At 40.3% G+C, this 26,114-nt stretch overlaps 1 protein-coding gene across 1 annotated transcript; it reads left to right on the plus strand.

Moving 5' to 3' along the window:
• Positions 1 to 1,838: 1,838 nt before the first annotated feature.
• On the plus strand, positions 1,839 to 19,458 carry LOC310997609 (flotillin-2a). Its single transcript, XM_083987373.1, has 11 exons — positions 1,839 to 2,047; positions 5,375 to 5,456; positions 9,214 to 9,304; positions 12,877 to 13,000; positions 13,202 to 13,320; positions 13,425 to 13,538; positions 13,660 to 13,779; positions 13,874 to 14,088; positions 14,784 to 14,967; positions 16,101 to 16,250; positions 17,134 to 19,458. The coding sequence occupies exons 1-11, from the start codon at positions 1,999 to 2,001 to the stop codon at positions 17,182 to 17,184; spliced, it is 1,299 nt and encodes a 432-aa protein (XP_083843499.1). The 5' UTR covers positions 1,839 to 1,998; the 3' UTR covers positions 17,185 to 19,458.
• The last annotated feature ends 6,656 nt before the right edge of the window (positions 19,459 to 26,114 follow it).

Genomic DNA, 26,114 nt, shown 5'->3' on the forward strand with positions numbered 1-26,114 from the left:
GTTGCTCGTCTTGACCCAAGCTCGGTGGAAAAGTTGACTGGAATTTAAGTGACTGTGGGTGATATAACCCTCCTTTTTATTATCCTTAATGATTAGCTTAGCAGAAACGCTTCAGTATGCAGCTGCTTCAGCACTCACAAAGAGGAAAACCTCTGTGTTTGCTAACACATGTCATAAAGCTCCTCAGATTTGTTGTTCTGAATAAGATATACAGGGGTGAAGAAAAATGGGTTTTTTTATGGACCTTGTGCAGTATGCCACACATGACTGTCTGGAAAACTTACACAATTTCTTCTCAGCAACACGTGCGGTAACACAGATTTCAGGTGAGGTCACTGAGGTCAAATAAACCACATTCTTCTCACAATGACCTTTATCGTAAGTACAGGTATGGATAGTGTGGCTCTTTGAATATGTAACCACACACAGCAGATTTCCATAGAGCGTTAATCTATTTGCTTTCTCTGTTTGCACTTGTCTATGCAATTATGCTGATGTCCCACTCAGATATTTTATTGATTTCCTGCCCTACACCACTCATCATGAGAGAGCAACAAATGTAGGCCTATCATGTTGACTTAGATACTCTATTTGGAAATTGTGAAAAAATAAACATGAACGCCCTAAGAATACAGCACATAAACATTTCACAACACAAGTTGTTGCAGGCAGTCATGTATCAACCAACATTCATGGCACATAAACTGAGAAGCATTAAGAAAGGTGGGAAAGTTGTATTGTGTCACATGAATGAAGCTGGAAAAACCAGTATGAAGCATCCCTAAGGGAGCAGAGTTAAAGAGGAAGAGACTGCTGCAAAGCGGGTGTATAAGGGTAACACCAGGTCAAATAACATACCTCCAGTCTCTGTGTCCCAACCCTTGCTAGAAGAAGGATGTGGTGCAGGAAGAAGCCACTGTGATGGAGGAGAGGTAGACAAGTAGGGGTAAAGCACGTGGGGCTGTGGGATGGTGACACCCACCATGACATGAATCGAGCAATTGTGGAGACTGGAAATGATTAATCCACCTGCTGTTTTGATCATTCTTAGTAAAGGACCAGCTTGCATCTATTTCTAAACAGAAACTATTGCAGCAGCAGAGATGAACTGTTTTTTTTTGTTTTGTTTTGTTTGTTTTTTAAGTTGTGGGAAACACCAGATGGGTCAGTCATGCAGGCAGGTCCATTAAGCCAGGTACCCAAATCTAAAAAGCAATGCACAGTCCAATTCTTTGTTTATATCTGTACAAAGAGAAAATATAAAAGCTAAAATTAAAAAATAAATTTAAAAAACAGTCCTAGCTCTAGTATAGCCTACTCAGATGATATTGAAATAAGGAGCTATGGTTTGGAGCTGGGACCTCAGATGACAAAAAGATTTTATCAGAAGCATCTGCAAATCTAAAGTTAAAGGCTTCCCTTTAAATTACATTCCAGTGATTAGTTTCATAGTAGGCCTACGTATGTCCACATGACAGCAATCCATGACCATGCTGACGATGACAGTGGCTAAATATTGTGAGTGAGCTGTGGTCATGAAACACAAGACTACTGCTGCTTGCGTGAGAAGACATGGGCAGCCACGCCTATTTTATTATTATGAAATCGTGTCGTCCCTTGTGGAGGAGGGGCGGTAAAGAGGAGAAGAGAAGAAATCAAGGACAAAAGCATGCCAATGTACTCTTCAAAATAAAAATCTATACGAGTATCTACACACATATACAGCGAGGTTGCTTTTATTTTGAAAGTTCTAAGCGGAAGCTGTACGTCTCATTACGGCGTAATGACGCATCCGTTTCTCGACTGTGACTCTCCATTTTGGAAAAAAAAAAAAAAAAGGAAAAAGATCGATAGGGGCGTGGAACAACTGAACGAGTGTTGAGAAAGAAATTACCGAGAGTTTGTTGGGAAAAAAAAGAAGAAAAAGAAAAAAGAAGGGAAACTTGCATTTGTATTAATCGAGTTAGGTGTGGATACCTGTTTTTTTCTGTCGGTATAATGGGAAACTGTCACACCGTGGGACCAAACGAGGCCCTTGTAGTTTCAGGTAACGTGAATGCTGTTTACACGATGTGGTGTTGCTCATCTGGCTCCCGCCGCGACTCATGCCTTTTTAGCCTTTAGGTATATAAATCTCACTGGAGAAGTCCTCGAGATATGATAATACGCCACTTTTCTAACATTTAATCGAAAATAACTTGAGCTTCGTTGTGTATTTACAGAGATATTACAGAGAGTCTAGTGCGCTTCAGCCATTGACAGGTTTGCGTGCTCAGAAATCTCATTGGAAATATTTCTGTAGTGTTTTCTTTATTAATTCACCTTTTTTCTATCTGTTACACATGTTATGTCAGTGCTGTGATGTGTGTGTGTCCTCCATAACGTGTTTGTGGTCGAGAAGATGAATTCCGTTTCCTGTTCACACTTTGGTATTTTAAAGTGTAACATTTTTGCATCATGTGACTGCTTTTTACTTCCCATCTTCAAACTGCAATTTGATGGTTTATTATCTTATTGGAGAGTGCTGGCAGGATATAGCGGTCCTCTGCTGCATACAGGGATAGTAATGGTACAGCAGCTAAATTAATTTAATTACAGACTCGGATAAACTCGTGCTTTTAGACTGGTTGGCACTGAGGCACCAGCTAATGTCTCTAACCTTTTTTTTCATCTCGGGCAGGGCCCACCTCCTACTTTTGTGTTGAGTTTTTTTTTTTTTTTTGCACACACAGACTGGCATGGCATTGAATTTTGGAGTTATTAAATTCTCTGAATTCTCTGTCATGTTTCAGGAAACTAACATTTGAGACAGTTGCAACACCCATTTTATCCAGAGTCACTTATCTCTGTATTATCTAAAAAAAAAATCAAAACCACTGTCATGTGGCTCGATTCTCCATTCATCTGACAGGCTACTTCGCAGGCAAACCACTATTAGGAATGCATGACCTTTACCTCTGTTTAAAAAAAAAAAAAAAAAGATCTTGGCTCAGTTTCTAAATCTAGTCCGGCAACACAGCGCACAATAGATTTCTGGTTCACTTCAGTAATCAAATAGGCTATGTCAAAGCAGGTTCTTGTCTGACTGTTTTGAATGCACAGTCCTTCACAGCATCTTTGATGGAAGCAATTTGTGACATTTGTGACTGTGTATTAAATAAACTTTACATTGCTTATTCACAGTGTGCACTGTTGGAAATAAAACACAGCTTTGATTTGTCCCTTGTTAGAAAATCTTTAAAAGTTTGTTAGTCACTACATAGAGGAATGTAAATTGAGAGCAGAGGCGGGTGGGTTTGATTTGCACATTCTGATTCATTCCACAGCCTGAAACGACTTTTGTATTGTGAGGAGGAGGATTAGTGCCAAAGTAGCCTATAACTTCCTTTAGTAGGCCATTGTTAAATATGGTCAATAATGCTGCTTTATTTAGTGTGTTGCTGTCTGAATATATTTCTCTCCAAGAACTCAGCTCTGCATGAAGAAAACTAAAGTTGATGAGAGGATTTTGTTTTTCTTTAGCTTGTGTAAATACCCATTCATTTGCATTGCAGCCCCTCCCCCCTCCGCTGTGGAGTGAATGCAGTCAGGAATCTCAGTAATGCCGGTGGTAGACTCCAGCGACTGTGACCAATAAAACGGTTCAAGTTCTTTCTATAGATCCTCAGTCTCAAGGCCTCACTTTGGTTGTCAGTGGTACTTGGCAGGAGTCAGGTGGTTTTCAATTGTAATAGCCTATTTATGAATGGAAATACTCGTTGTAATGTGTATAAATTTGATTAAATTGTAAGGGAGCTGTCAAAAAACCTCTCTTCCACATGGACATTCCTTTCCAGATTAGTTTCTGGTCAAAATTATAGGAGTAAAATAGCAAAAAAAAGAAGAAAGTAATTAGTAATTTAAATAACTAATAAAGTAAAGAAGTATAGTTAGTACATTTCAGCCATTGAGCTGTTTGAAGCAAGGATATGACAACATTAAGACCTGGAAGACAGGCTTGCTAAATTTTTCATTATCATGAGTACACTCTGTTTTTTCCCAGGTTTGCACATTGTGATGCTGCTGTTTCCTGTTGGATATCTGTCAGTCACACCCAGAGAGTTCATTATTTCTCTCATGCTAAAAGTCTGTTGGAGCTTTTTGCTTTAGACTTTAAAGTTCACAGTATTCCCGGCAATGGCCATTTTTGTTATGAAAACATCAGTGATGATGTGGGTTGATGTGGCCCGTTGTAACATACGTGGTTGTTGGGGTGTTGTTGGTAAAGATAGCCCCAGCCCCTCCTCCTCCTCCTCCTCCTCCTCCTCCTCCTCCTCCTCTGTCCGTCCGTTAACATATGACAGCTGGGAATGTCACACTATAAACACTCAAGATTAAACTATCAGACCATGGCCGCTGAATGGGACGGATATGTGTTGCCCAACCCAACTTACATCTCAATCTGGAAAGATCTGACACTCACTTTAAAAAAAAAGAAGTTGCTAGTGCATACATGCAGTTTTATTTTAAATGTAGTGTTCCTGTTGTGGTCTGCTTATCCGCACAGGAAAATAGGAGGATGTGTGCTCAGTTGGTCTGATTTTTTTTTAATCAACATCGTATGGAACGTTTAATCCAACGTACAATAAAAGGTTCATCCAAAATCCAAAATCACATGAATCGTAGCGATAAGATAAACCTCATGGGTATACATGGCCAATTGGGTTCCCAATCAAGGAGAACATCTAAATCAAAGCTCGCTCTTGTGATACAGTAGATCACAACATCCCATCAGTGTGTTTGTGTGTTTGTGTGTGGGAGAGAAGTAAGATCGCATCAAGAGACTAGCAGTGGCACCGGAAAGCAGACAGAACTTGCTTGTTCCCAGTGTAACACCACAGGAACAAACACTGTTAAGGCTGTGGTCGAGGTGGGTTAAACTGCACATGATCGTCTTCCTTAGAAACTCAGCCTGCAGAACATGAAAACTGGGTCATGGTTTGAAAGATTTTTCTTAACCTTTCTGCACTGCTTTGACTTGAAAGTAAAAGCTGCTGCTGGTATTACATGTAGGAAAATTATTATAAAGGTTTCCCCCTTGAAGTGCGATGTTGAACTTGATTTACCCACATGCCTCATGCATCATGTGTTGAATTATCCACCGAATATTGTTTTTCCAGCTAAGTAAGCAGTGCAGGCTGCTATCAGGCCACATGAAAGGTCTTAACGAGCTAAATGAAAACGTTTCTGCTGCAATGGGCCGGCCTTTTGCATGTAGCCTATTGTATTTAGCTTGCACTTGGCTTTTGTTTTGAAATCTGTTATTTGTTATTAGCAGATGTTCCTGTAGCTGGATTTTAACCATGTGACCATTTCATTATGTCTTGATCCTTAGGTGGCTGCTGCGGCTCAGATGAGAAGACGTATGTCGTGGGAGGCTGGTCCTGGGCCTGGTGGCTCATCTCTGACATTCAGAGGTACGTCATGTCTGCTCTGGCTCCAAAACCAGAGAAAATGCTTAAATGTCCCCTTGGCAATGGAGTCTTAGATGGCACACAATGCTCAAAGTCTTCGGGTCCACACAACAGACTTAACCACTGGTTTGAAAATGGCTTTATTCACTTCCAAAGTCCTACTTTACATAATTTAGTAACAGAGGTCAGTGGTCCTCTGCATAGTTTACACAAATACGCATCTTTATAACAACATGCTATTTCTTAGTAAACAAAACTCTGTGTTCCTTGTGGGAGCACTTCCTTCTTTTGGCCTGTTTTGATCTGTCCATTTGTTCACTACAGGCAGAGAAATCAGTCAAATTACCCTGAATTTTAATATACCGTAGCAGGTGTTGCTTGTGTTTTCCTCCATTGCCACCATTAGATATATCATGATATATAACAAGATATATCAAAGCTTATTGTCCACAGTCTGTCACTGCTTTTATATGGTGCATTCATGCCTCTTGGCAGTTCGCGTCTTTCTGTTTTGGGCACAAACCAGCAGCAGTTAAGCATCAGCCTGAGGACAGGTGTCCGCCTCACGCACATACAAGATCCTGTATCTTTGTTAAAGATCCTGTATCTTGTATGTATAATTTATGAAGAAGGTGTAAAATGAAAGGATACAGCTGGGAATATTATGTTTCCTCTTATTGTCAACAAATCCAATACATAGAATCAGCCAACAACAAATTGTCCCTTGAAGTATTGTCCATGTGGCCAAATATTATTTATTCAACAGCGCTCAATTGTTTTCCAAAGCTAATAAATCCATAAGTGACGCTACTGCATTGAATTCACAATTATGAACATTGACACTAGTAGTCAATCACGTACACACTGTAATACACAAAAATATATTTTGACCCAAAACTAAAAATGTATTCATGTTTCTAAATGCAGCCTCACCCAGTGTGCTAGAAACTACTGAGCTAAAAATGAAAACTATACATTTGTGATTGGCTACGACAGAAGGGAAATAGAAAGTATTATTGGTTTGATTATTTTCATGGACTTAAACAAAAAATATATGTATTGCCCGACTTAGACTTAAAGTTTGAGATTTAAACATTCGCTTGTCTTTTTCTCTACAGTAATAGGAGTCATTTTCAAGTCTCCATATGATTAAATGTAGATGACGTTTTTAAGTTTAGCTTTTCTTCCACTCTGTAGAGGTTCATTAAACTCATTAGAAAAGGAGCCGTGGTTGTTCTTTTCTACCCTTATACAGTCCATCAAAGAATAAACAAGTTATGATGGTTTGAGACAAACAACATCAATATTAAAGACTAATGTTTGGCAGATGTATAAACACAGCGACTCATCACTGTCTGCTGATTTAAAATGCATCTCCAACAAGCCAGCTTCAGAGATAGTAACACTGGAAAAATAAATAGAAGGTACACAATGACGAGGTCAGGGACTGTTACAAGCAAAATATTTACAAAACCATACTACAACAAAAAAAACTTGAAATGTGAATGTGAACCATTTTGAACCACTTTCAACAACAAAAAAACAACAACAAAGAAAAAGAAATTGAAAAGAAGAGGCAGATTTTTCATTTAACAAAAAAAAAACCCACATTTATTTATTTATTTTTCATTTATTTACTTATTTATTGAACTATCTCTGCCAGAGCTTGAAGCCAGAAAACTAAATCTGTAGTCTCATCTCAAATGAGTCGGTTCCCAAAGAGAAACAAAACCTGCAGCTGTAACGCAGGCGATTTGTCGGCCTGTTTGAGCTTCAACCCAGAGAGAGGATTTAAGCCACCAACTCTAAAATGTGCCAATGTCAGGGTTTTGGAAACGGTCTCTGCTTTAATGTCACAGAAGCAGTTTTTTATCTGCGATGAAGCGATTTACAGACCAGCTATTGATGAATTTTATCCCATTCATGGGAATTTATAGCTACTTTAACATTTCTAAAATTGTAAATAACTGTGAAAGATGTTATACAGTAATCGTAAACCTTAACATAAACTGACATGTGGTAGTATTATTTTTTGTTTCTTGGGCTACTGGTTTTAAAAAACAATGTGTTATTGGAGTGTTTTCCTGCTTCTTTGTTTCTACTTTGCTAACCTGCTTTGCTCTGTCTGGCGTCTTGTCTCGTATCTCACCCTGCCTCGGCCCTGCTGTGTCTCCTTCAGGTTACCCATTTCCCATTAAGTGCTGCTCTTTGTCTTTAGTTGCTAGGCGACCTAATGGTAGACCTTTAGCAAATAAAATGAAGTTGATGCATGTCGGGATTTATGAATCCTCGTTAAGAGACGAGCTGTCCCATAAATCCTCATCCTCATCTATTTATATTCTGTGCAGTTTGTTGGTCGTATGCAGTTTGGTCAACATTTCAGATTAACTTGGAGGATGAGAACAGGAAAGATGCTCTTGCTCCTCTTCAGAGAAGTGACAACTTGAGCTAAGTGCCCTGTGTGTCTAAAGCAGCGGCTGCCTGGATGGTGGTATAGAAACAGAGGGAGGGAGCTTCCCGCTCGTGCTGCAGTAATCATCCTAATGTCCAGGCCTGTGACTCATTGATCCAATTTTTCTGGAGAGAAAGAGGGGGTGGGGCTTTTAACCAGAGAGCCTTCTCTTCAAGTGTTGCTGCAGTCAGCCTCCCATATCTTTGACTTGACGAAGTCAACTCCGACCACAAGTCCCAGGATTTATTACAAAGGAACAGCTCTGGCTGGTCTATCAGCTCGTTATCTCACATAAACAGTCAGCTCAAACTAGTATTGAATTTGAGGCTATGATTGTTTATTAAAGACATTCCTGTATAATCTCCATACAGATGCAATCTTGCAGAGTCACTGGGATCAAGAAGTCTCTTGAACCATCAGATCTTGTGCTTTTTCCCCAGTTTATATAGATTTTATTTGTACATTTATTGACAGAGAGAAGGATCCTTCTGTTGTAGCTGCGACAGTTCTGGCACCTAGATACATAAAACAGTCTCCTTTGATAAAATCAGTAAAAAAATAAATAAAAGGAAAGCCAGGTTGTGCCTTTTGCCCCCTGTTTCCTTTTTCCTCTTGACCTTGGTTACTGACTTTCCTAACAGCTGTTGTCCAACTTACTGTTTTGCCTCTGCTACTCCCGCTGCCTGCCTGCGTAGAATGTCTCTGGAGGTTATGACCATCCTCTGTCGCTGTGAGAATATCGAAACATCGGAGGGTGTGCCCCTGGATGTGACAGGGGTGGCTCAGGTAATGCATTTCAAAAGACCCTAAAAAACAACAAAAAACAAAGCAGTGGCTGGAGCTCGAAGGACAACCCAGGGAAACGGTTTTAACTAACATGCTAACCTTGTCTGTGTTTTTTCTTCTCATCTTCATTGCCTTTTCCTTCAGCAGTCATAAGGAGACAATCAGCTGTCACTAACTTGAGCTTCGCCATAAAGCTGAACTCTGAGTCACCTTTGGCAACGGGGGCACTAAATGAATGCTATAGAAATGGGGAAAAAAAAGGATGCGAGGAACCAAATGTAAAATGCAGATTGCATTATTCGAGTGAAGTTACATTTGAGTCGAAAATCTAAATCCGACAAGTTTTGTATTGTGGACGGCATCTCATTTTGCTCCGTTGTTAGTGATCTGGAGTCCTTGGGTGAATGGTTTCACTTTGTCCTGTTTCTGTTTCTTTCCTTGTGTTCTGGCCCCTTCCCTTCATTTTGCTTTCCCTCCGAACATGTCAATTTTTATTTTATATTTTTTCCACATTCTTCACAGGATAACGCTTGAGATTATGACCCTGCAGCCCAAGTGTGATGATGTAGAGACAGCGGAGGGTGTAGCTATTACTGTCACTGGGGTGGCTCAGGTAAATCACCACACTTTTCCTGGGAATGCCAGCTCAGACTCTACTAACCCACACACCCCTCCTCCACCCTTCTTTTTTTTCTCTGGCATCACCCCATAATCTCAGCAAAAGGTGGTATTTTATACAGAGGACTCAAGCTAAGCCATGTCATGTAGATGTACACACAGATGTTGGGTCTAATTGTTGTTTTGCATGTTTTTTTTGTTGTTGTTTTTTTTATCCCTGTTCCTCAGCAGAATACACTTAAACTCATGTTGTGTACTGACCAAGCTGCACTCAGACTGACAATAGCACTGTGTCAAAAAAAACAACCAACCAACCGACAGACAGCTTCATTATTTCACCACCAGACTGGCACAATTCAGTTGGCACTTCCTGGTTTGTGTGTCATTATTGTCTCGCTGCCCACACAAGTGTAACCGTGTCATTTTCAGTCCTTCAGTGAACTTGGTCCTAGTGTAAAAGGAGAAAAGTTATTTTGGGAGACGGATGTGCAACTTAGTGTCAACCACTGTGTTTTTTTTTCTTTGTTATGTTTTTTCTTTTTGCTTGTTCGTCTTTGTTTTTTGTTTTTTTTTTACACCTGCTGCTACGTTGTTGTAATGTGATCGGTGCCAAAATGAACTCAGGTTTAACAGGTTGAAATACTGAAGGGAAAATCTACCTTAAAAGAAAATCCACTCTCCCCTCCTGTCTGAGTAATTAGCCACACAAATCAACCCAAATGTAGAATAATAGGATTAGCCTAAGTCTTATCACTTTTCCATGTTACAATGTTAGTTCTTCAGTAATCGTATGAAAACAAACAAAGACTGCAGTAGCACATGATTATAATCAAACTGGAAAAAGAAACAAGACTTTACAATTTGTCATTTTCTATAACAAGGTCAGTGACAGAGAACTAAAACAACACTGTGAGGAATGTATTTAGTGCAATAGTTGTTGAGGTTGAGCAACAAACTGCCTTTTGGTGGCTGTCCCTGTCCTGGGATCTGCTCTGCAAGATGACAGTACAGCAGTCACGTCCAAATTTTACCCAAGTCTTGCCCTGTCTTGAATCTGGAGGAAACATCTTTTAAGGTGGATTTTCTTTGAAATAATATACCGCTATTTTCCACATATCCATTTCAGGTGATATCCTGTTGTTATTCATTCCTCTTTCTGTCTGCATGCCAGTATTTCTTTTGTGTTTTAAAATATGATCCCCCCCGTTATCAGTTCTGTATTTTGGTCACAGACATGCCGATGTTCCTCTCCTCTGTGTTTTTTCCTACATGCATGCTTGCTGACAATGAGCCCACTGTTCTGAACAGGGAGCTGAACAGTCCCTCACTCTCACACAGTTCACTCCACAGAGGCTCATCATGCCACTGTTTGATTGGCCCAACCTAAGCCACAGCCATTGTGGAGTGGCTGTTCCATGGTAACGGGCGTCGTTGTGTGTGTTAAATTAAAGCGACACAAGTGTTGAGACTCGGAGGAAGGCATTCACCAGACTCAGTTTCAAGGAAACCAGAGCAGAATATTTAATGAGGGTTTTGTTTTAGCTTAATGTTGCGCAGAAATAGCTCACAGTCTTGCACCATAGTTTGCCACTTTAAGAAGGATTATCATTTTTGTGTACTTAAAGGGATAGTTCAATATTTTGGCAGATTCGCCTATTATATATCCCATAATCCCTTTTATGGGTAGGTTCATTACCTTTATTGTCGGTGTAAGCTGTTTTTAGATCGACGGGGCAGAGACGGGAGCTGCTCACGAAGTGGTACTTTCGCCTTTCCCTCATCAAACACGCAATCCAACAACGCCAAAACGCCGACACATAAAGTAAATACTCGAAACTACTTGCTCTTTTGAAATCACTCCGCCCAGCTGCCGTATCTGGAAAGTAGTTCCGGCTACACATATGCCTCGAAAACAACTCTTGTTGTCTTGTAATGTTGCATTATTATTTCATAGCGTGGTGAATGTGCAGGTCACAACTTGTCCACCAGAGAGTTTGTTGGATTGTGTATTTGATGAGGGAAAGGCAAAAGTACCGTTTGCCTCCGTTGCGATAGCTGAGCAGCTCACGTCTCTGCCCGGCCGGTCTAAAAACAGCTTGCACCGACAATTAAAGGTAACGAACCTAGTCCTACTGTTATGACTATAGGGATTATGGCAATAAGAATTTGCCAAAATGTTGAACAATCCCTTTAAACATCTTTCTAAACTTTAACATTTTGTTGGTCAGTTTCTTCTTCACCTAAAAATGTTCTTTTCTTTGAGGAACATTAGTTGAAGAAATAGTTGTCAGGAAATCTTTTTGCTCCTCTTCCTCTGTCACATTTCCTTTTATTGGTGCTTTTATAAAGTTTTGTACAGTAAAGTTTGGAGCAGGCAGAAGGAAGGGCGGTGTCGCGCGTGGGATGGGAGGGCGGGAGGACAAGAAAGGATCATTTCACACAAGTCATTATTCCCGTCTCTGCTGGCCTGTGTGCGGATGTGTGGCTCGGTTGCGGCCTATTCCGTTTTCAGATGTGTTTCCTTGGAATGACGTCCACCCCCCCCCCCCCCCCCCCCCACCCCCCTCCTTTACATTGTGTTTCCCTCGTTCCTGGTATGAGTGCATGTTGCCATGTGCAGACCTCTCGCCTAAGGACCCAGTTCACTCTCTCTCCTTACAGCCCCAGTGGAGTATTTGACCCAAAACCTTCGATCTTTTACACACATTTATTTTTTATTTCTTAACAAAGTGAGCATGTGTGTATCTTGTAAACCTCAGGTCATTGATTTTCTCTTTTCTCTTAATTTAATGTTATAATTTTCTCTGATCTCCCTCCTTTAGCTCCCTCAAATATACAATCCTGCTCATTGTTTTTCGACCAGCTAACAGGATCATTCAATAGATTTTTGTGTTATCAGCACTGCATTGTGACATGAATGAAGAACTAGGTAGCATATTCTGTGCATCAAAAATTTCTAGTGTAACATCTTTATTGTTAATTATATATATATAAATATACAGCACATGCTTCACTTGGTATCATAAGGAACTGGTCTGTTGATGGTGATGAGCAGAGTAATCTCTGATTTCTGGTGTTGGTTAATTGATATTGTGGCTGCAGCCACAGTTTTTATGAGATGATAACAATTTAAAATTCAATTAGAAGTAATTTCACATGGATTTTTATGAATTGGTATTTTATCTGGCCATTAATTGTTCCATGACCAATATTTGCCAAACCACTGATTAATCAAGCATGGTAACTGTAGACAAGATGACCATTGCAACGACCACCCTGCTGCTCCCAGGATGTATGTGCTGTATGTTACTAATGCATTTGCAGACTTTGTAGGACTTCCTCCTTTTATGTTTTATGTTTTATGTTGTTGTTGTTTTTTGTATTGTCGGAGTTTTCTAAATGTTACTGATGGTGTAATACTATGTTGTAAACTGAGTAGATAGAAAATGATGTTTGGATGATAGTACCACATACAAAAGCTAGTATAATGTCATGTTTTGTGTGTGTGCCATGCCTGTGTTTGAGCTTGTGTGCTCAGCTGACGATCTCTGTCCGTGTTGGCACCAGGTCAAGGTTATGACAGAGGATGAGCTGCTGGGTTATGCCTGCGAACAGTTCCTGGGAAAGTCGGTCGTGGAGATCAAAAGTGTCATCCTGCAGACCCTCGAGGGTCACCTACGTGCCATCCTGGGTGGGTAGTAATACTCATTCTTAGTTTGTTTGTATTTGTTTTGTCCACTTTGTCTTCTAGTTTTTGAAATCCGAGATCCTTTTGGTCTATAACTATATATACTGTATATATATGTACAGTACTGTGCAGTTTATTCATCTACAGGGTTATTTATCATTTAACTTCATACAAAAGACACTAACCAATGTCTGCATCTTTTAGGCACCCTGACTGTTGAGCAGATTTACCAAGACAGAGACAGATTTGCCGCCCTGGTGCGAGAGGTCGCTTCACCTGACGTTGGTCGCATGGGTATTGAGATCCTCAGCTTTACCATCAAGGTGCGAGTGACAGATCAGTTTCTAATTGAACATTTTACAGTCTAATGATTTGTATTATACTAGTTTCATCGTCATACCATCACATTTGTTCATCTCTCTGACAGGATGTCTATGATAAAGTGGAGTACCTGAGCTCACTGGGCAAAACTCAGACAGCTGCAGTACAAAGAGATGCAGACATCGGAGTGGCGGAGGCAGAGAGAGACGCTGGCATCAGGGTAAGAGGAACAACATTTAAACAACAAACACAAGAGCAATTTTAAATAAAAACTAAAGATGTTTGCTAACCAATAATCATCAATCTCCCTTTCATTACCTTCTGTACACTGTCTTTTATAGGAAGCGGAGTGTAAGAAAGAAATGATGGATATTAAATTCTTAGCTGACACAAAAATGGCCGACTCCAAACGAGAGCTGGAAATGCAGAAAGCTTCTTTCAACCAGGAAGTGAACACGAAGGTATAATAGATGGCTGCTGCCGTGAGTAAAGCATTAACAATAATCAAACACAGGAGCTCAAGGTATCAATAAACACTCTGGCCTTGTTTCTCAGAAAGCAGAGGCCCAGCTGGCGTACGAGCTGCAGGCGGCCAAAGAGCAGCAGAAGATCCGCCTGGAGGAGATCGAGATTGAGGTGGTGCAGAGGAAGAAGCAGATCACCATTGAAGAGAAGGAGATCGACCGCACTGACAAGGAGCTCATCGCCACTGTGAAGAGACCTGCGGAGGCCGAAGCCTACAAGATGCAGCAGCTGGCCGAGGGACACAAGTGAGTAGAGCGCACGGTTTGCATTACAAATGTTTTAATATTTTTTATGGATCACATATCACTGATCTGACAGCAGCATAGCAGTCTGCCTCAAAATAAGACACTGCCACCATTCAAATAGGAGAATCCAACCAATAACTAATGATGGTTCATCCTTCACGGCGTTATCGGAGCAGTGTTTAGTCTCCTCAGGACAGGTTGACCATTATGCAAATGAGTGACACAGAAATACAGTACAACAACATTAGGGAGGTAGCAGATTTTATTTAACTTATCCAACGGAGCTCACAATGAGCGCAAATAAAATCAGGAAACATGAGCAAACACGCTGTTGACTCTTTTCCTTTTGTTTTTGGAAAAACACGCCTACATGAGCACAGCCCTTAACTGCAATGTGTAAACAAAATGAGCTCCACTTACAGCATTTTAAACACACATGCATCAGTCGGTGAACCAGTCTTTTTTAAAGCTTACAGCTGAATAAATACAACCGTAAAACTGGACTCAACTGCTTTTTCATTTTTTTTAATCAGTTGTGAATTCAAACATGAATACTGAATAACTGTATGTAGAATAACTACTACTACTATGTAGTACATAGTGCCACAATTCAGACAGTACAGAGCTGTAGATTTGTCTGCAAATGTGAATAAACACTAAACAAGCCTGTTCATGTTTTCCTAACACCACCACAGGATAAAGAAAGTGCTGACGGCGCAGGCAGAGGCCGAGAAGATCCGCTGCATCGGTGAGGCCGAGGCCGCCTCCATTGAAGCAGTGGGAAAAGCCGAGGCTGAGAAGATGAGGCTGAAAGCCGACGCCTACCTGCAGTACGGAGAGGCTGCTAAGACGGCTCTGGTCCTGGAGGCTCTGCCCAAGGTCTGTGACATGTTACACTCACACAGCGCTGGTTTTAAGGGGATCGGCACCGTTAGGGAAGTTTGGTGTATTTGGTTAATTTCCCACTGTCCTCACTGCTAGAGAACACTGTTTCTTAAAACAACTTTTTCAATAGGGAAACACATGATTTGATTTGATTGATTTATTAGCGTGAGAGAATAAATATACAGTATATAAAACAGCACCATAAAAGAGTACAACAACAACAAAAAGATACAATATATAGAATAGATACAACATATCACAAATGTGCAGGAGAAACCAGAAAAAACTAGAAACATTCAACAGAAAAATGAGATGTACAATAATGTGAGAACATCATCAAGAACACAGAGGGCAATAAATAATGATAGCTGCTGTTAATAAAATAACTATTATTTTGGAGTTGAATTTTATACCTCAACATCACCAAATCAGTCAGTTCAGTTGTGAATGTCAATACTTCAATCAAGTGCCGTCACACACCTGAACTAGTGTCTGCATCACTAAAATGAATGAACCCTTGTGCCTTGCAGATTCTATTAGTAGTAGTTCTCCTGCATTCATAGTTATTCATGCTAATCCCCTACGATGTCTTCACATAAGTGTTTTTTTTTCTGAGAAATAAAACAAAATGGTAACACTTTATTTTAAGGGGTCCTTGTTCCTGTGTATATACCTAATTAATTACAGTGTAATTACCTATGTAACCGTATGTAATAACATGTACTTACATTGTAAATACATAGTGTATTTTGGTGTACTTACAGGTCCTTGTTACACTTGTAATAAGAAATGCCAAAGTGGCCTCTCTCTTTGCACAAGCATTTCTTATTACAAGTGTAACAAGGACCTGTAAGTACACCAAAATACACTATGTATTTACAATGTAAGTACATGTTATTACATACGGTTACATAGGTAATTACACTGTAATTAATTAGGTAGATACACAGGAACAAGGACCCCTTAAAATAAAGTGTTACCAACAAAATCAATGATAAAGTATACTGTATATTTGTGTGACTTCTAGTCATTCCTCTCATTAATAGATGGTGTGGAGTGTGTGTGTGTGTTTGTGTGTGTTTTATCAGTGAAATAACAAACAGATGCTCACTGTGTTTTTTTATCAGATTGCCAGTAAAGTGGCGGCACCGCTGGCCAAGACCAACGAGATCGTCATCCTGAGTGGAGAGGGCAGTCGAGTGACTGGGGAGGTGAACCGTTTACTAGCTGAGCTGCCCGTCTCCGTCAACGCCCTCACCGGGGTCGATCTGACCAAGGTGAGTGACTCTCAGACTCTTCTGAGGCGGCGTCTTTGTACTGACTCTGTTATCTTCAGGTTCAGCTGTTCGCTTGCTTATTGCTGATAACTGAAACGTCCTGGACTTTCTTGGACAAAAGATACAAAGCCGGACTCATGTTATTACAACAACTGACCACAGGGCCACTTAACGAGAGCAAGAACACCCGCCGGTGCTCAACAATCCTCCATCTTGCCAAGCTGCAGGCTCCATGCTGTTGCTTTATCATTCAGGCCTTCAGAGACCAAATAGAACAACAACGCAGAGCAGTGTAGGAACAACAAAGGGAAGTTAGATGGAGAATTACACAACCCACAGACGACCAAACTATGATAATTATGCCTATAAAGTGAAAATCATGTTGTATAAGTAGTTAACAGTTCATTAACATGGGTCCCCCAAATAACTACGAGGTGATTTCATGTCATAGTTGTATTATTATTTTTGTTTAGCTTGTTTTAGCTGGCTTAAAGTTCAATTAGCTTCATGACTAAGCAGGAGAAATATATTTTCATTCAAACCAGTTGTGCAGTCAACACATGTTCATGCTGACTGTACCACAACTGACCAGCAGACGGCGCCGCAGCTGCACTTTAAAACTTGACCTCTTGATGCGTGACAGAATTCAGAAGATGAATGTTTTCAGACAACATCCATGCTATAATAGTTTTATAAGTGGTAGGGATCAAATGTTGAATAAATACATTTGAAAAAAGGTTTCAGATTGTGCAAATGGTGTTTATCAGACTGAGGTGACGTCCAGCGGGATCGTTAGCGACTGTGTGACAGCGTCGTGCACCGGGCCCTTGTGTTTATTCCTCTCTGTTAAAACCAGCTAATCCATGTGACTCTGATCCCACAGATCCCGCTGCTGCAGAAGATGACCAACCCACAGTGCCAAACAGCCATGTGATGAATCAGGCCAGAGACTTATTACTCTGAATCCTTCGACATGTATCTGCCTCAAGCATGAAAACATTATTTTCAGCCTATGACCTCGTATGCAACTGCCTTTGACCAAAAGCCCTTGATAGCAACCAAGAGGGTTTTTGTATTTTAAAGAGGTTTTTTTTTTTTTTTTTTTAATTATTATTTTGTAAAGGAAACAAGCTGGGGCCTTCATCACTTCTAAAGGACCAGACTATATGTATCTTCTTGTTTTTAGTTCTTGTTTTAGAGACACTGTTTGTTTTTTGTTTTTTAATCATACTCGACTAGTTAGCTGGGATTAGATGCTGCAGTCCTGCTCAGCCCGATAGGTCATCCGAAGCAGAGTTAGACATGTTTGAGAGACAAAAGACGTCACCGGCTCTTTTTAAATGTGGTGGTGGTGATAATCATCATCTAAAAAAAGAAAAAACGCCACAGTCTTCAGCAGAAGGTGCTAAAATTAGGCCAAATCTGAATAACATACTCTTCTCCTGTCTAATTCTCAGTGTGTCACTAAATGATCCAATGCTCATAATGGAGCGGATGAAGTAGCAGACTGAGCATAGTGTTCATTGATTTAGTGTCTTTTATTTTTCTTTTAACACATAATCAGTTTTATTTTACATTGTTTAGACTTTTTCTCTCACTCAGAGGGAACTTGACGGATTACCAAACCGCTCTTACACTTAAAGCTCACCAGATCCTCTCCCACTGTGATTGTAATATTGACAGTAGATTATTATTAGATATCTGACTTTTGAATCATTTGTATGGTAATCCTTACCTCGTGGTATGTTGTCATGTTGCGTGTCCTACTCGTTCTGATGTGCAGTGCCTGTTCACCACTCAAGTGCCCAAACCTCAGGACGGTGGTTTGGCTTTAGTTGGATTTATGTCAGTGTATCACTGTGTTGCAGATGGATTATGATTAAATGTCGCTCCCTGTTCTCCATATAACATCCACTTATACTAACAATAGAGTTTATTTTCACTTTCGTCACGTTTGGACACGAATGCTAAGCAACGGAAATGAATAACACAAGCCATACTTAGAAAGATTAGCCTTAATAGAGACCCTGGACGCCTGCCGGGCTTGCTGAATATTACTGTATTACCTCAAGTAGCACATGGTAGATATTCAGGGTCTGAGCTTTAATTCACTATCACTAGTCCTCTCTCTCTCGCTTTCCTCAGTCCTCCTGCCACACAGACGTGGTAGTAGTGTGTCTCAGATGCTGTGTAAAAATGTGCACTTTTGCAGGTTGTGTACATAATATTTTGTAATTTTCAAGAATAACCCCGAACGTAGATTATTATGGCATAAAAAAAATAGTGACCTCTGACCTCTGGGTTGAAAGTTGCTGCGTTGCATTCAGTCTGAAGTTATGGAGCAGGGATTAAACAGAGAGGTTGTTAAATGAGCATGTGATCAGGTGGTAAACGGCACATGGTGTTTGTGCTCGGACGGTCTTCAGTTTGGTTAAGTGGATTAAGTGAAAATTATGTATGTTATTTTTTTCTTGCTGGTCTTGTTACATTGAGCCAAGATCAGCTAAATGATCAGTGCATCATCACAGTGTGTGTGTGTGTGTGTGTGTAACAACTTTCAACCTCTAGATGGCAGGGTCTCTTTAGGATCTAACCCATAATAAGTTCTTCCTTAAACTGACAGAGCCGTTTGTTGCCTGCGACACATCTAAACGTAATATTTCCATATCAGCCTCTGCTTCTTGCTGCACTATCCAACCTGCTTTTTACACACATTTCAGTTTGGCTTCCCCCCTTTTAAAAAAAAAAAAAAACACAAACAAGATTTTCAGTTCTGTGCCTTGTGAATAATTGTGAATGTTTATTATTAACCACTTTTCAGAGTCTGTGACTTTTAATATTTTTGTTTTATCATGTTGGTGAAGCTATCATCATGCCATGTTCTTATTTTCTGTGAAATAAAAATATGGCTTGTTTTGGTCGGAGCAAATTTAATCTCTCTCTGTTTTTGACACAAATGTTACAACTCCCTCTAAATTTGAATGTGTTTCTACAACTACTCTTAACGACCTATGGTGAAAACACTGCCTGGCTTTTTGCAAATGTTATTACCGGTATCATTATTATTATTATTATTATGAAGCAGTTTCTTTACCATAATTTGAAATGGCCAGTATTTTTTTATCCAACAAGTGATTAATAAAAACCAATATCAGTCCATTAGCCAATCAAACCTAAAAAAAAAAAAAAGAAAGAAAGAAAAAAAAGACCACTTGATAACGGATACACTGCCTGATTTTCACACTGTGCAGCCTGGCAGAGCCAATCAGTGTTTCACCTCTCTGTGGTGTGATGAGGCTGTGGCTGTGGGAGAGAGGGACTGACGTGTACACCACTTTACGCCACCTCACTCAGATATCGACACACAGCCCTTCACACACCTGATTTGAGTAACCATGTACATGTGTGGACTAAAAAAAACAAAAAAAAAACATGGTTGCTCATGAAAAAAAAACTTGATATTATCTTTTGCTGTGCTCCTTTTACTGAGAAAAGCAGATTTTGATTCTGAACACAGTGCCTTTGTTAGATTAAGTGGAGGTCCTTGATAATCTGTTTGTCATGGAAATACTAACAGGATATTCTATTATGAATTTACTCTAAGGCAAAGACCGACTTGTATAATATACTAACTTTAATATTCAGCTCTACGGTTTGTGCTTTCAGCTTTGTGCTTTATGACATTCAGTACTACAACTGTATAAGGGAACATATCTACTTAAATGATAAATAGCAGTGTAGCATAAACTATAGCATTTAACAGCTTTTCAACATCCGTTCATTACTGTGGCCGTTACATTGTGTGTCAAAAATACATTTTCACTGGTTGTGTTGGCTCATCAGGGGTAAAGGTGACCTCCTGTTACTCCAAGTAGCATTTTTAAGAGGCGAATGTGGTTTAAGACCAAATATTACAGAACCACCTACTCCACTCCTCTTGACGTCAGCATTTATCTGTCTGTTGTCCACCATGGAAGTAATCTGTAATCTGTATTTCAAACTGTATTGTGGATTTTACCTTGTGGCTTCTCATTTAAAAAAAAAAAAAAAAAACTGATCCAGCATAGCATTTTAAGCATGTGTTCTGTGTTGTGTGCCACCTTATAATAAATGCTGTACCACCTCCTATTGTCTTCAGTGTCTTGTCTGTTACCAAGTACTAGTTTGGTATTTCACAACACAACACATGGATTATAAAAGGGAGAAAACTCACATCACAATGTTTCCTCTGCATGCAAAGTTTAATTTTGAATGTTTTTAGTAAATAGTTCCCACACTATGGAAGGAAAGAAAAAGAGAAACATGGAGATAATAACTGAAGTAAACACGACATCAAACTCAAAGTAGCTGTCTAAATATTTGGGAGATTAATCCTCAATTTTAGAACAAGCATCGTCACCATCCTGCTCATTATGCAGCTTTGTTGTGTTCATGTGTTTGTGTGCAGCTCTTCTTCTTCTGACTTGCAGCCAGAGATAAAACGCTGTGTATCACCAGGAGGATGTGTCCTCTGGTCAGTGACCTCCAACCCCACTGCACGGGCTCAGTCTCAGAGGTCAGAGAGTGACCACAGCAAAACAAAGAGAAAAAACGTCTCTTAGGTTTAAAGTCACAGTAACCTCCAACACAATTTAATGAGACTAGAACAACCTCCTAGTGAACAAATAGAGAGCCTAACTCATTATGAACAACTACAGTAACACAACTATACTTAAGGGGAGGCAGCTTTTAGTGTATATGCCCCACAAGAATGGGACACCTTGTCTGATACAGTTAGCCATTTTTAAATGTAAATTATCTTTTTTCGACAGCGTTCTGTTGAACTGTGTGCGTATGTGCATGTGCGCATGTGTTAGTTTAAGTGTGTATGTGGTGAAGATGGCATTCATATGATTGTTTATTGCACACTGATTGATTTCTAATTGATTTTTTATGACTGTTTTTACTGTACTCTATGTATACCTGTTGTGAAGCACATTGAGTCTGCCTTGTGCATGAAATGTGCTTTATAAATAAAGCCGAATTGAATTAAATGCAATGATAGTTTTCTTATTTAAAAGCTGGACCGGACTGAACTCTGCAGCCTGTAGGTCTGATTTCCTTCATGCAGGCCCGACCTCACCGTGTAATAATATCATTTTTATTGTTGTACCTGTTTGACGATGCTTCTCAGTCTGACATTAAACAAGCAATGCTATTTTAAAAAATAAAGTTTCAAAACTATTTCCTGTAACATTTTATTCAAATAAGCTCTTGTTGGTTGTTGACGTTGTACTTAATGTGTGTAGTTGTTTGCTGCTGCTCTACACTCAATAAATATGCAAGAGTCAGTGCTCATTTCTGCTTCATATACTGCTGCTGCCTGGCACAGTTATGCTAGATAGTTATTGTTATTGTTGCGTTATCTCAGCGCCGCCAGGCTTCCTTCTGTTCTTCTGCATGATTTGTGTAGTATCTTAATGCTTCTATATTCATCTGCTCCTGTCACCATCAGAGTCTGAGTGTGCTGCCGATGGAGGACGTAACGTTACTGTTCATACTGAGTCTGAAGAGGGCAGTCGCACTCAGCTCAGAGGACACACTGCAGGCTGCAGCAGCAAACTCCAGCTCCACTGTTGTTAATGACTAATAAACATTAAAAAAAACAATAAAAAAACAAAAAACAAAACAGTAACACTGCTGACTAGTCACCCTTCAGGTAGCTGTGTGTGTGTGCTGAAGAAAAATCTAACTTACAGTATCTGAGCCCCTGAAACATTAAAATCATTTGGGGCATCATGGATCATCTTAAATGTTGTATTGTACTGCCACATAACAATAAGTTAAGATGATGTTTATGGTTATGGACATGAATATGAGTGAACAGAAATGATACAAAATACTCAGTATCTGCTTTAATCGCTCACTCATTTTGACTCATTTTATCATTTCAAATTCATATTTAACAAGAAAATGACAAAAAATCGCAGAAGAGGAACTTTTTATTTACTCAAATGATTGTCAGTCACCTTCACAGTTTGGAAATATGTTATGACATGAAGTCTCTGCTACATTTCAGGCCTGTAATCATAAAACACATTATTAGTTTATTGTTTTCATTGGTTAATCAAGCTCAATGAGGACTAATGCTAACTACTAACTTTGTATTGAACTATCTTTTAATTTCAGGGTCAGAATCTAAAATCTGACAATGAGACGACTGATAGGAGAGGAGAGAGGAACTGTTTGTGACTTTCTGTAATCTTGTTACCTCCTTTTACCCTACAATCCATCTCCATAAGCTTTTCATGTGTTCCTCCTACATAAATCTAAAACTTGAGAAGTAGCTGGTAATTATAGACCGCGCAGTCAGATGCCTGTGTGTGGGTAAAAAGTACATTCCTACAAAGATGTAAAAGTATAAAGTAGCGTAAAATGTAAAATACAAGTACATAAAAAATACACTCAACTCGAGTAAATGTACTCAGTTTCATTCCACCACTGCTCGTCTTCCTGAAGCACAAGAAAGCGTTCAGCTGCCACACAGCTCATGTGCCCGAGTCATTAAAGTCGTACACAACCCAGCGGTGGCTGTTGTGCCACTTAAACCAAACTCATGTGCAGCCATGTTTGCGGCCCTCCCAGAGGACACAGTCTCCCTCCTAATAAAAATAAATGATGTAGCTCAAATTACTCCCATCCAGATGTTTCATACGTGTGAAACCATAGTGTGTGTGTGTGTTTGTGTGTGTGTAGTGCTGCTGCTGCTTCCAGTTAATGACAGATGGATAAAAAGAAAAAGTTCAAACAGGAGAGAAAAACTGAAATCCTCACTCGTTTCTTTTAAACCTTACATCCCCTCAGAGGACGATCGCACAGACTCTTAATTAGTCTGCTTATATAAAATCTATTTCCACTAGGTTGTATTTGCTCTGAGCCAGTGGGGTTTGAGGGTGTGCGGGGTTGGGGGATGAGGATGAGGACGAGGATGAGGATGAGGAGGGGTGGGTTGGGTTGAAGCATGTGGGGCACTGTGTGATGTCATGGTATTAAGCCTTTCCTAACAGTTTCATCAAACCCAGACAAGTTCCCCTTGATCATGTCCGATAAAAGTGGCCTGTTGAGTGAGAACGCCCTCCCTCTTTTTTTTTTTTTGTCTCCACGAGCACCAAAGAATTAAAAAATTTTTTATCTTTGAACACAAATGGAAAATGTGCAGAGGAGGTCGAGACGTTTCTGCTGCAGATAAAGAGTTGGAGGGAAACCAAAACCACCCAGATAGTCCCACCTCCACTTTTATCTGCGTCCGCAGGAGGACACCCCCCTCACGCCCCGAACCACGCCCGAACCAGGGAGTGTGTGTTGCCATGTGTGTTACCCTCCCCAGACCTTCCCAGAGAGCATGTCACAGTTCATACACACAGCATCCATAAAGCAGACATATGTCCTGAATTGAATTATTGGGTTGTTAAAATCAATTAAGTGTTGAAGTGCTGCTTTTACACATGTCTAACTATGATGAATGAACTTGACCTTAAACTAAGTGGTAACGGAGCAACGTGTGTGTGTACTTGTCAATACTTGTCTGTTAATGACTTGGCGTGCATGTGCGACGTGCTCATCAGTGCTTGCAGAGGAGAAGACACCACCATATCTTTGTATTGTTATTTATTTCTCGCACAACATGACTCTGACCTTTCTCAGCTGCCACTTAACAAGCTTTTTGCAGCAGTTTTTTTGGATTTAAAGTCAATGAATCCAGAGTGTTAAAATCCCCAGGAAGGCGCTTCTTCTCTTCTCTTTTCAAAAACAGCCTGTTATTAAGGGATACAGACAAACCATCAGGGATTAAAGACAAACTACAGCTGCTCCGTCGTCGCAGGCATAATTTGATGTGCTGTGCGAATGTGTATGTGTGTGTGTGTGTGTTTGACATATCTAATAAAAAATAGATATCACCTCTCCATATCCCGGAATCTATCTCGGCATATGAAACAGAAATCCACAGAATTTAATAAGTCAGATAACGTATCATCAGCTGACATATCGCAGTATTAAATTCCAATCCAGGAGACCATCACACATAAATCCAGGGGTGCTACGAGATTTAACAGATGGTGAACATTCGATTTATTACTGCATTGTGTGATGAAGCTCAAAGCTTTTTTTTTTTATAGACAATAGGGAAGTCAGCTCTTATCTTAATGCTGAGTTCTGTTAATTAAATGTGTGACAAGAAAGGTCAAAATGCACAAATAAATTCTGTCAACACAAAGAATTTGGGGGGAGGTGAAAGAAAATTAGGATCAACTGTTAAAAAATAAAAATATATAAACAGAAAATGTCAAATTAAGTCACATATTCTTGCTTCTATCCAGTGTTTTGTTGTTTTTCTTAATAACTTTACAGTTACTGCTGTAAAAAACCCAAATTGGGATTCATGTGGGATATCTGTGCACAGTCCAGCTGGGTGTAAGCCGGCCGGGTGTGGCCCATCACTGGACATTGGCAGGCAGGTTAGGACCAGATAAGAAAAAAGTCCAACCCGTGCTGTCAGGTCCACCCCAGATGTCATCACATTATGCTAATGAGCCCGGGGCCTTTAAGTGCCGGAGCCTCGCCAACGGACCAGTTAGGAGCCCGTGAACCTGACGAGGACACGTAGCAGAGCCTTAAAAATATGAACATGTCGTGCGGCGAGGTGTCAGAGAGCCGTAAACGAGGCAGCTCTGCTTGAACAAAGGTGAGTATGTGACAGAGAGGAGGCTGAGCTTTTTGGTTTTACAGTGCACTTTATTATTGTTTTTAAGTTAATTTCAAAGCAGACTATTAACATAATGTTTGACCTTGTGTTTGCCTCACTAACGAGTCTTCATTTTTCCAGATTACAACCACAACACACTGTTGACGGTTATGTCTTGTGCCCCGGACAGGATATCATCTTATACTGTAAGTTTATTAAAGAGACACTACAGTATAGATGATGTACTATCCAGGGTTTCATTCCCACTCTGAGGCCTGTGACCGACCGACCGCCGGCTGCACACGCCACACAGAAAGAGGGGGGCCGTCAAACCGTTACCATTACTGAGTTTTTAGTAATGGTAAGGGTTCTATGGCCCTCACTCAATGTCATCTGGACCAGCGGGATGAACACAGAGAGGAATTCTGTGGTTGATGTGTTATTCATGAGCTCGTATTTTGACCCCATTTTTAGATATACTTGTGAATGCATGTAAAATAAAAGCTTGTGACTCCCAAACAAGTGAGCGCCTCATTACTTTGGTTAAAAAAAACTGGAAAAAACACATGTGAAACATGGTGTGAGCTCTCTAAACAGCTGTGTTTGAAGGACCGCTTTCATGCGCCGGCTGACATACATCAGTTATGATATTTTCAAGCAGCAGTTGGGCTTGTCTAAGTGGTGATCTCTGCTGTGCAACTGGCTTGTCTAATCACTGGGAAGCAGCCATTGCAAAAAAAAAAGAGCTTGAGGGGTTGACACAGCTTCTGTGAGACATTCAAGGCCTCTCCCCCTCTCTCTCTTTCTCTCTCCCTCCCTCCCATCGCCCTTGCTTTAGGCCACTGGCTGGTTATTCATCAAGATGCCCCGGATAGAGTAACTGTCGAGTTAACTCGCAGGCAGCAGGAATGAATCTAATCACCATTATCTGACCCATTTTAGCATCAGGTTAGTGCTCCATTTTGCCATCCATTAGGGAGACAATTCAGCCCTCAGGGGCAGAGCTGGGCTTTATAAGAGCCAAAAAAGCAGAGGGAGGAAGAAGTGGGGGGTGGGCAGGGAGGAAAGAGAGAGAGAAAAAGGGAAGAAGCAGTGGAACAAAAAGTGATAGTCAGAGGGATGGATGGCCACACTTCAAAGGC

This window comes from Trachurus trachurus, assembly GCF_905171665.1.
Source record: "Trachurus trachurus genome assembly, chromosome: 14".
NCBI lineage: Eukaryota > Metazoa > Chordata > Actinopteri > Carangiformes > Carangidae > Trachurus > Trachurus trachurus.